This window comes from Scleropages formosus, chromosome 17, assembly GCF_900964775.1.
Source record: "Scleropages formosus chromosome 17, fSclFor1.1, whole genome shotgun sequence".
Taxonomy (NCBI): Eukaryota; Metazoa; Chordata; class Actinopteri; order Osteoglossiformes; family Osteoglossidae; genus Scleropages; species Scleropages formosus.
Window position 1 is genome coordinate 25699584 of NC_041822.1, and position 12110 is coordinate 25711693.

A 12110-nucleotide genomic window follows, 5' to 3' on the forward strand; every position below is an offset into this window, starting at 1 on the left:
ATCCATACATCAGTGGAACACACACACACACACACACACACACTCTCTCTCTGTCACTCACACACTATGGGTGAACCTGAACAGCATGTCTTTGGACTGTGGGAGGAAACCAGAGCACCTACAGGAAACCCACACAGACACGGGGAGAACATGCAAACTCCACACAGAATGAGCGGGGATCGAACCCACGTCCCCTTCGCACCACCCTGAGCCTCTTTGAAAGAATATGGCACAACCAGTGGGAAGAAGACACGTGGACACACCTGTTGGATTGATGGATGGATGGACGGATGGACGGACGGACGGACGGACAAAGGTTCCATAGGGACATTTAAAATATTCTCCATTTAAAATATTGCTAAAACACTCTGGATCACTAAATTAAAGTACTGTACCAAACTTATTATTACTGTACTGCTGTACAATTGTATATCAAAATGTCAAATAATTAGTTATTAAATTACCGGTTCTGTTCTCCAGTGCAACGGATCTTGGGGTCGTTTTCATAACCACACAGCAACGGTAACAACATTTACTCCACTACAGCAAGGAGAGAACCAGCCTCTGCCAGGGCACCTCAGTACTTTTTAACCATAGTAGAAGTGACAGTAAACTGATGAAAAGGAGACTGGGGAAACGGCAAAATGATCGCTCACTGAACACACCCTGAATCGGACCCTCAACGTAGCTAAAAATCTCAGTAATGGAGCGGAAAAGAGCCTGGGAGCGAGTGGTGGGACCCACGTGGTATTTTTTACACTGACACAAAACAATCATTTGCCTAATTGAGTTAATTAACCTAAATCACGCAGCAACTCTTTTGCAAGTTTCCAGCTAATGATGGCACAAAGAGTGAAAATATACCATACGCACACACACGTACACACACACCTTCATGGACATTTTCAGCGCTTTTATTTGTTCTTAAAGGTAATGCCAAATAATTAACAGTTAAGATTTCCTTTCAGGAATTTGTCCTTAACGCAACAGATAATGAAGGGAGTAAAACACACAACCAACAGGCAAAAACACACAGAGACACACACAGTACCGCCACTAATAAGCTTATTGAGCAACAGGACACATTCACTTTTTAAATACGAAAAAGAATGAAATCAGTCATACAAATGATACCATACTGTAAATCTAATTTAATAAAAATAAAGGAGGAGGATTTGCTACAGTGTCAACACAGTAATGTGGTAATAAGTGTAAGAGAAAACACACCTTTCCCCATGTGCGAGGTCATGTTGGGGCCTGAATCGAGACCCCGCTCCGAACTCGCTGCCGTGAGTAAATAAGACAGGAGTTCGTTGCTATGGAAACACACGTGTGGCCCGCCTATGGGTGCGTGCGCAGGCTTTCGGTGGGAATCGTCCAAACTGCGCGCATCAAGCATGACCCGAGATCGCGGTGATGCGGTTATAACCGTGACGACGCCTCGGCGGTGCTGGCGTGCTTGTGGTTTTCAGGGTGTAAATACTACAAGTGCCTTGAGTAGCGTGACTTGCGGCCCCTTGATCTCCAGCAATAAGCTCAGAAAAGATGACCCCCAAAAAATATTTCTATACCATCTTTTCTTCATGTTCTGATGCCTTCGTGAGCAGAACCTCTCGCTGTTGTGCGCAGAGCAGAGTAATTCCCAGTAAATCCCAGCATGCTTCGCACACCCCAGGGACAGTTCTGGATTGGCAGCCGGTCATCTGGAATACCATGTTTTACATGATCATGGAGTAGCTGAGCTCCGACACACAGTCGACACCCCTCGTCTGCCAATATAACCGACTTCAGCCCTAGGTACACATTCAAAGGAGTCAAACTGCAATTATTACATATACGTTCTTTTTTTTTTAATTATATGAGCAGGGCGGTTGTTCTCCATCCACTGTCGCCGACCCTGACAGCTCGGTCAAAGCGATGCATTCTGAAGAGAAAAACGTACGGAAAAGGCACCGATATTACATGATGATGTCATAAGCCCTTTCCATCTTTCCTGAGATGAGCGCCTCCTCGGAGGTCATCCTGACAGGTCGCAGGGTCCTAGGGTCTCGAACCATGGAGAGCGTGGAAGGTAAGGCAACACCGCTGAGAACATAGACTAATGAAGATTATATGAGCTCTGCTTGATGGACTAAACAAATGAAGGAAAATTATTGCTTTTCATTAACGTGTAAATGCAAAATTAAATGTTCTTCCTGACTAAAGTCGCTGAAGTGCACTCTTCAGAGGACATCAAGTGTCCCCAACTGCTAAAAATTAACACGCTGCACAGGGCAGGTACAGTTGGATATGTTACTGCCCCCTTGAGGTTACAGGCGGGAGTGCGTCACACAGAATGTCTTATTCCCGCAACGTAGCGACAGCAGCATCGGCGCCATCAGTGTCAGTTTTCTCATCTTTGTTCCTGGATCCACTTTCGGGAAAATTGGACAGAAACGTGTGAGAAAAAAGGAAAAAAGGTAAACTATCGATTTTCAAAGCTACTTTCCAGGCTGCAGGTTGTGCTCACTGGTGCCCCTAGGGGTGGAATCACTTTCCTACAACCAACGGCAAATAAATTCAGTGTGAAATTGTACCCCGGGGCGGAAATAATTGTGTGTGAAGGTTCTGTGGATTTGTGCATCCTGCACCCGCTCACCATGGTTCGAGGCTCATTCCCGGACGCTTTGTTGATCCCTGCCTCACTGCTGTGCTGAAGCTTGTTTGCCAATGTTTGACACTTAACGTTCCTGCTTACCGCTGCTCAGTGTTTACCTGACACCCCACAAGCGGCACAGGGGGGTGCCGTCAGCCTCCACGAACACAGGAAAATTGGGATTATTGTGGGGAGTATTATGAAGCTGAACAGCCGCCGTCCGGGTTGGCGGGGTCCTACAGTGCCATTCCTGGAAAGCGCGGAGCGGCGAAAGTGGGGGGTGTTCAGCTGTTTAAGGGGCCGAGCTGGGAGAGGGGGGCCGAGGGCTTGTTGTTGGCCGAGAGGCAGAAGCTGCTCAGATACAGTGGCAGTGAAGGAAGACCCACCTGATGCCACCTGAGAGTAAATGAAGGGATTTACACTAGGAAGCTGGAGGGGCTCTGTGCACTGGGAGTCGGCCTGAGGACTACGGCAGGGGTGAGGGGGTGCGGAGGGGCGTCCTGGCAGTTCGTACCAGTTTTACCGTGCCAGTGATAAAAGTCTTTATTTACACAAACGGATCTCGGCCACGGACGACAGAGACCCGCCCTTGGGCGGAGTTACACCGCCGACAGGTCGATGCGATTGGCTGAGTTGGAGCTCTTGTCCCACGTGTTCATCTTCGTGGGCGACGCGTCCCCCTCCTTGTTCCCGTTCATCTGTGGTTGACAATGGGAGGAGGCACCGGCTGTAAACACTGACCACAAACACTGACCATCAAGAAAAGCATAATGACCATAAACACTGATCTGGAACAGTGACTATAAATACTGGCTATAAAAAACAATAATAAGCACAGACTGTAAACAGTGACTATGAACAGGAACAAACAGATTGTAAACATTGACCACGAACACTGATCTTTGACTGTGGGTGTAAATACCGACCATGGCTGAAAGCAAAATGACTCTCACACCGACCACAGACAAAGGCCATAATGACTGACAGGGAAATGACCATAAACGCTGATGTGGTGGTACATGGACTCGGAACACTACCAAGTATAAAATTAATAACCATTTAAAACTAATAATAAACGCAGGCCATAAACACCGATCTTAAACTCTGACTGCCATCTACAGAATGCACTTTGACCAAAACCGGTGATGGTCATCACCGAAGACACGCTGACCTGACACGCTGTCCCACAACAGAATTGCACCAACAACAGGCTGCAATGTGGGCAGTGAGAAAACATTGATTCAAAACAAAGTAGATTTCAGTTTTACATTTATAGTGTGAAAAACGGCAAGGAGAAGTGGCCGAGCCAGTCTCCATGGCGACGGCCCGGAGCGCGTGCCGAGACCGAAACCGGACAACGTGGCTACAGAGAGAAAGGGACAAGCATTAAAGGATGACGGCAGAACGTCGGCAGGTGAGAACGTAGGTGGGGAGATATCCAGAAGCCCCTGGCCACAAGGAAGGAAGTTTCTGGAAACGAGAGACCAGCCAAGTTGGAGCAGGAAGTTGGTCATTAAAAATACCTCCAGTGTAGAGAAGGGATAATGCATCACGGTCTGTCATTTCAGCAAAAAGCATATTTTCATATAGAGTACTGATGTCATACCCATAATAATTAAAGTGCCTGTGGAAATAAAGGTTCTGAGAGTAATTAATAACCTGGGGGGGGGGGCAGGAGACGTGTGCGGAGCTCAGCCTGTCAAAGGAAAAGTGCACTCTTTCAGGACACTGAAAAACAAACTCAAGAGGGACAATGGAAAATCGTCCCATCGAGTCCACAGGAACCTGCTTCCGTACACTGGAGCTGCAGGAGTAACGATAATGACAACGATAATAACACTAACGATAATAACCAAAATAAACAAGAATGATAATAACGATAAGAGGTGAAAATAATACGAGAGACGAGAGCCAATCAAACGGCTGCAGTAAAACGACAGAGACGCACATTGATTGTATTCGTATCTCTTCAGCCTTCTAGCACGGAGCTCCTGGCCACATAAGGGCCGGGCGCGAGTGTTAGCGCCACCGCCTGGAGACTCCGCCCACGGGGGACAGGACAGCCACAGGACAGACCTCGGAACTGCCACCGAGAGCTCTGCAGACGAGGGGGACATGCAGTGGATCCTCAACCTAATATCTGTTTATAACTGCTTATGGGGGCAGCTAGTAGTGTAGTGGTTGCAGGTTCGAATCCCACCTCCAGCTTTAGTACCCTTGAGCATGGAACCTACCTTAAATTACACACACACACACACACACACACACACACTTTCAGAACCGCTTGTCCCTTACAGGGTCACGGGGAACCGGAGCCTACCCGGTAACACAGGGCAGAAGGCCAGAGGGGGAGGGGACACACCCAGGACGGGACGCCAGTCCGCCGCAAGGCACCCCAAGCGGGACTCGAACCCCAGACCCACCGGAGAGCAGGACCAGGTCCAACCCACTGCGCCACCGCACCCCCCCTACCTTAAATTATTCCAGTATAATTACCCAGCTGTATAAATCCATAAATAACCGTAAGTACTGTAGCTTAAGATTGTAAGTTGCTTTGAAGAAAGGCATCAGAAAAATGTAATGTAAATGTATAACATGATTTGGTCGTATAGCCAAAGTCACTTTCCCCTACATCACATTGAAAATTCAAAAATGGACGTCCATCAGTTTACGTTAGGCAAAAGTCTCGAATACAGCTAGAACACATTTCTATGTAACTCAAATGTTCATAACACAAGGAGCCAGAACGAGAATAAAAAACGATCATTCGGCTGGAACAAAGAGGGAAAGAAGCCCACCGGCCTGAAGTTAAGTTGGCGCCGGCGTTCCCTTCAAGTACAGGTGAGGAACACGGAGAACGGAGAAGGAGACCAACTCGGTGAGGTGACGGGTCACTGCTGACCGAAGCTGCTTCATGCTAAACACATAGCCAACATCTAGCCAACAACTGGATCCATTTCATTTACTTCTGCATCCAGCCACCCAGAACCAGAGTGCTGTCACATCACATAAAGCCCGTTTATTAAATCCGAAGCCTCTGGGGAAGCGATGCTGTCAGCGCCTGTTAGTCTCTGGGCCGAAAGCCTCAGAACTCATGTGGCTGAACTACACACAGCGTCTCACAGCAACGCTCTGCATTATTTCCGAACCGCTCGTCCCATACGGGGTCGAGGGGAACCGGAGCCTACCCGGCAACACAGGGCATAAGGCCGGAGGGGGAGGGGACGCACCCAGGACGGGACGCCAGTCCGTCGTAAGGCACCCCAAGTGGGACTCGAACCCCAGACCCGCTGGAGAGCAGGACCCGGTCCAACCCACTGCGCCACCGCACCCCCCCTCACTCTGTATTAGTTATTATTAAATTATTAGGCTGAGCTCACGCTGCGACTGCCCGTGACTTGCAAGTCTTCTTTGTATCAATTATTTTCACACACATTTGTAGTTACGCAGCTGAAGTTGGACTCATCGCTGAAGTTCAGGGGTTCGTCCCCGAAAACAACGCGAATCGAAGTTCCTCCAAAAAGCAGCAGCTTCTCGCGGCTACTCACAATGTCGGAGTTGAAGGGCTTCACGTTGACGTTGCGGATGGAGCTGCTGGTCAGAGACCAGACCTTGGTTTTGTGCTTGAAGGCGGCCCTCACCTGCCACGACAAGGTCGACACATGAGAGCATCAGCAGGACACCTGTGGAAAACCGCGGTTTCACCAAACCCGTCTCCCACGCGGAGCTGCAGAGGCTCCCTAAGACCGTGCTGCATTTCAAAGGCCCAAATTTAGGAAAGAAAAGCATGCTGGGTCTAACAAATGCTAATGCAGACCCCGTCTTCTCTTTTTTCATGCAAAACGGTGCAAACCATAATTCAGCTGTTTACAGATTATGAGGATGTAAAGCATTTAGGCAACCTCTGCTTATCTGCTGTTCCACAGGTATCATAGCAAATTGTATGTTATTACACCTATTACAGTGCATTAGGGGGCTAATTTAAATATAACTGCAAAGTAAAAAAAAAGGATTTACATTACCTCGGAGTTGAGAAGGCAATGGAAGAGGAAGATAAAGAAACCCTGTAAAAAAAATTATATATATAGTTATTCTCCTTAACAATATGCTTACCAACTCTTAATTCCTGTGGTATGTGACAACCCACTCAGGTTGTGTAGATCAGCACCATCCATCCATCCATCCATCCGCTCACCCAATCCACTCATCCTTCCCCACATCCGATCACTCATGAGTGAACCCATGAACGAATCCATCCTTCAGTCAATCCATGAATCACACACACACACACACACACACACACACACACACACACACACACACACACACACATTTTCAGAACCGCTTGTCCCATACGGGGCCACGGGGAACCGGAGCCTACCCGGTAACACAGGGCGTAAGGCCGGAGGGGGAGGGGACACACCCAGGACGGGACGCCAGTCTGTCGCAAGGCATCCCAAGCAGGACTTGAACCCCAGACCCACCGGAGAGCAGGACCGTGGTCCAACCCACTGCGCCACCGCCCCCCCCCGCCCCAATCCATGAATCCATCCATCTAAACAGGGGATGTGCAAATTAAGCAAACCAAAAGTGAACACAACTAATGAAGTCCTTTAACGAGTCCGCTTCTCGAGTCATAACTCGTTGGGATGCTGCGATGCGGCCTTGCGGAAAAGGCCACGCTGGTAAGAGTGTGCTGTCGCTACGCTCATCGATACCCACACAGCTTGTGCGCCAGTCCTGAGGTGGACCACACAAGCACCGAAGAACACCGAGGTCCTACGGACGATGAGCCATAACTGTGTTGCACTCGCTTCACTCGCTAACAGATTCTCGCCTTGCACCATAGTTCCACAGGAGCCCTTTTCCAACAAAATGAAAACGTAACGCCGGCACGGACATTTTTACTTTTTAATGCAGCAGTTTCGACGCTGCGAAAAGTTAAAAAAAGAACACGAGTGGGAACCTGGCTCTTGACAAGGCTATGAATTATGAAATTCACATTCGTACAGAGCATGTGAAGCGAACCCGAGCTGAGCGCCACGGAGCTGCTGTGGCTGGAAGCAGTGAAGGGCCTGAAAGAGATCTGCTCCACAGTCCCGTCGGAGCCTCTCTTATTAAAACGATATCTTTAGCATCACTGGAGACCAGTAAAACCGGAGAAGATGTACACGCCTGTACACATGAGCACCGTAATGTTGCTTAACGTGACTGCTGTACAATAAGGAAAAACACTTCAGTTCCTTAACCGCTGTGCCATCTGCTGTTTGTGACATCTGGAGGATGAATACGCCATGCTGATATACCCGCAACCCGATTTTTTTCTTATTTTTCAATTAAATAACATCAGTTTCACTTCCAGTGAATAAAAAAGTTTTTTCTTTTTGTTTACTGGCTTTAAGGAAAAAATAATAATTGAATGAATAAATAAAATAAATCTGCATCTTTATTTTACTGCTGGAGAGACTAAACGGGAGCAGGCAAACTGTGCCATTTGGCTGTAAGCTGGACTCCGCAGCGATGCTTCCTTTTGCGCCCTGTTCCTGAACACCAGGTCTCCTTTCCAGCTTCTCTCACCTGCAGGGAGTTGAACACGGCAAAGAGGTACTGGAAGAGCAGGGAGTGCCCGTTGATGGCCAGCACACCGAAGATCCACGAGATGCCCAGGATGGGGAGGAGAACAGCCACAGCCTTAGCAGTTAGCCTAGAGGACAGGGGCACGCAGCCACACACACATACAAACAAACAAATAAACACACAGATCATTTCAAAAAGCCCCAAAGCTCTAATCCATACATAAAAAACAAATAGTGCTTCATGAAATTACAAGATATAGCAAGCAATAATAACTCTGTGTGTGTGTGTGTGTGTGTGTGTGTGTGTGTAAGTTCTCTTTTCTCTCACAGCTGTGACACACTGCCGGCTGAAGTGCTTTTCTGATTAATGTTCAGGTTTGACTCATTTCTATACAAGCAAACAACAATCGGGGTTCAATCCTTCCACGGCCCCTTCGGGACCCTCTGGAGGTTCAGCTCTCGGTCTGAATCACGACGTTCTCAAAGTCGTATTGAGTGGGATTGTGGTCCCGCCATCAGCGCTCTGCCAAAAATGTGCCTTTAATGAAACACCAGAGGTGAGTTTGTGGGGAAAAAATATATACCTGTATGTGTGTATGTTAATTAAATTGGTGCCGCGGCCTTGCAGGGGTGACACGGGCAGTGCGACAAAGACGTCGAACTGGACTGAAATTCCCATTAACGCCCACGGCTCATTCGGAGGCCTGGCGTAGGATGGGTTTCGGCTGTCCGGGTCGCGGCGCTAGCGCGACGGGTTCCACAACTGCAGCCTGAAAGACCTTGACAGCCGCCGCTGCGCTCGTTGGTAACCAGGTACCTTGGCAGCAAGCGGCCCCATCCGCCCGGCGCTCGTTCCGCCCAAATTCCAGCGCTTTATTTTTACAGAATACCCACAGTGCAGAGCTTCCCCCGGTGCCGTCGGCCGCGGCGCCATTCACATCCTACCGCTGTGAGATGAAGCAAAAGCAGATTTTAAGCTGAATTATCATCAGCATCCAGATGCACCTCCAGGGAATCAAATGTATGTCTTTTTTCTGCTCCTCTAAAAAAAAAAAAATCTGTGTACTTGTCACACTGAAAGAAAACATTCACTGTTATTTCAGTTGCCCCGAAATTATACAGACGCAATATGCATTATGCGCTCTCTGTGTCTGCAACAAAACAATCAACAGTGCTTTTTTATTTTAATAAGCTCTTACGCTACCTGTTTTGTCTGATTAAAAACGAACGCTTCCTCCTTCCATCCAAGACGAGAATTTAAATAAGGAATCGCTGCGCTACGACGACGCGTCGCTTCTCAAAGTAAATGACACCTTTCAAGCTTTACACCTGATGAGATGCAGGCCAGACACATTAGAGCGAGCAGCGGCGCCACCCTCAAAGACATCACCGTCCGAACAGCGATCGCTACATTTTATTTAGGATGGATAGATAGATAGATAGATAGATAGATAGATAGATAGATAGATAGATACTCTTGAGCTTCAGTTTTAAGGACATCCTCCTGAAGAATGTCCTTACAGAGAGCCGATGGTTCCAATAGCGCCTTCAATTATGGCAAGTCATCCAGCAACTAAGGCAGCAAAGTAGCCCCACAGCATCACTCTCCCACCACCATATAGTCAGTTCATTGTAGGTAAGTTTGCATAAAAAGATAGCTAGATAAATAAATAAATAGCTGCATTAGTCTCACATTAACTTCCCATGAGGTTTGAAATATTTTGTTTAGCGTTACAGATGCAAATGACACATCAGTAAATATAAAACACACACTGAAATGAGCGCATTTGGCAAGGAATCTAATTCCTCCATTCCCCTTTAGCTACCGCACATAAGAGAGGAGGGTTTCAGCACAGCAATGTGCGCCGTGACAATAATGGAGAATGAGACCTCCTGGGGGACGTGGCCCTCTGGACATGAGGGATGTATAATGATACAATATATCATTTGGTCACTTAGCTTTATCCAAAGTGACTAACACAGCCATCAGCTGCACTCTTTATATGCATTCATAAAGCTACATATTTTTACTGAAATAATTCAGGGCACTCCAGGGCCTCGGGGGCACTTCACATCCATTCCTTAACCATCACGTTATTTGTTTCCACTAAAGCGCATGAGACAAGGTTTATTTTGTTCAAATTATTCACTGTGATACCTCTTTAATTGTATAGAATAATGGGGCTAATTATGTTGTTTATCACAGCAATGTGACTGCATTATGAGGAAATATTGTTAGAAAGCTTATATGTGGACCCACGTGACTGGGAGCTGAACCCAGGACCCGAACCCAGGACCCGAACCCAGGACCCTAGTGGTGCAGATTACAGAATTTGGTTCAAGAATTTGGTTCCAACATTTGTAACCAAAAATCCTTCAGTTACTTTGAAATTTGTTCACTTGGCAGATGTACAATTTTGGGTACACAAGTTCAAGTCATACCAGGTTCCTTTATGGGGGGTTAACGAAATTAGTCCAGCTGTTTATGTACCCAGCTGCGCTAAATTAATTAACTTGGATGATGAGTACAAAGTAACTTTAAATAATGAACACATTTACCGTGTAATTTATTTATTCTTTTAGCCGATGCTTTTCTCCACAGTAACTTACAACACTGAGCTACTTAGAATTATTGACCCATTTATACAGGTGGGTAATTTCAGTGGAGTAGTTTTACAGTCAGTACCTTCCTCAACGCTATGACAGCAGGAGGCAGGATTCGAACCTGTGACCTTTGGGCTCACAAGTAACTCCCTAACCACCACTCTAGCAGCTCTCCTCTCATTTAAAAAATTAATAAAGTGACTCTCGTGAATTTTTTCGTCTCTGTACTTTACCCTGAGGCCTCAAGGTCGCCGTCCTGTTGGTGGAGCGTTTCGGCTCAGACAACGGGGCCGTAACAAGTTGCCCAGGCAGAAAACTCGGTTTGAGAAGAGCGGCGGCTGACAGGATGTTCCTCTTCACCGTGAGGCTGAACAGATAGCGCTGACAGGAGGCGGGACAAGGAGGATGGCATGTGGTCTCGCTCACCTCACTTCCACATATCGATTTCTTTTCTTTGCTCACTGAATCGCGTGTCCTGCATAGACGCAAGTGAAATGACAGCTTTGCCCACGTGTGAAGTCCCACCAAGCCGGTGGCATCAAAGATATGGTCCCGCCGGATCATCGCCCCTAAGTGGGTACAGAGCCCTGCGAACTGGACGCCCTATTAGATGTGTGTGCTACAAACGGCCTAATTCCTACAGCGGGCCAGCAGGTGGCGCAGCGGTTACAGCCGCTGCCTTCAGACTCAAAAAGAGCAGAAGCTGGTTTGAATCCCACCTCCTGCTGCAGTGAGCTTGATCAAGGTGCTTACCATAAAGTGACACAGTAAAAAAGTACCCTGCTCATAAATGGGAGAATCAAGGTAAAGTAGCTTAACGTCATAATGGGTTTAAAGAAAAGCATCCATTGAATGGATAAAGAAAGAAACACCATCAAAGGCCAGATAAAATAAAGTTTAAGGCTCACGTCTAGGTAGTTTACAGACATTTTTATGTTTTTTGTAAATACAAAGTAACACCGTTGCCTTCAGAAAGACGCAAAAGTGAAAATGTGTGAAAATGAGACAAGGAGCCGTTCCCACCCCATGAGCAAGTGTTCAAAGCCTGTCGTGTCATCCGTTTCCATGTTTTTTTGGGTCAAGAGACACAAAGGAAGCTGTGACTACCATAATAACGCAAAATCACCGCCTTTTTTACAAACAAAGGCAGAGAATAACAGAGCGGCGAGACGAGATGGATCTGAATCCACTTGATGTTGTCGGGAAATTTGAAATAAGTGCATAATATGTCATGAGGTTCAATCAAAGTGGAGATAATTACTTCAGTGACATTTTTATACAGGTAAATTCTTTTC

At 47.1% G+C, this 12110-nt stretch overlaps 1 protein-coding gene across 8 annotated transcripts in view; it reads right to left on the reverse strand.

Annotated features, from left to right (window-relative positions):
* Positions 1 to 912: 912 nt before the first annotated feature.
* Positions 913 to 12110, reverse strand: part of adgrd1 (adhesion G protein-coupled receptor D1) — a 58782-nt gene continuing 47584 nt past the window's right edge. For all 8 annotated transcript variants that reach the window (XM_018731694.2, XM_018731697.2, XM_018731696.2 and 5 more), the window contains 4 exons: positions 8213 to 8339; positions 6658 to 6699; positions 6184 to 6276; positions 913 to 3333 (listed from right to left, as the gene is read on the reverse strand). In XM_018731694.2, coding sequence (XP_018587210.1) covers positions 3235 to 3333; positions 6184 to 6276; positions 6658 to 6699; positions 8213 to 8339 — 361 coding nt within the window. In that variant the 3' untranslated portion in view covers positions 913 to 3234. The remainder of the gene's footprint in view (positions 3334 to 6183; positions 6277 to 6657; positions 6700 to 8212; positions 8340 to 12110) is intronic.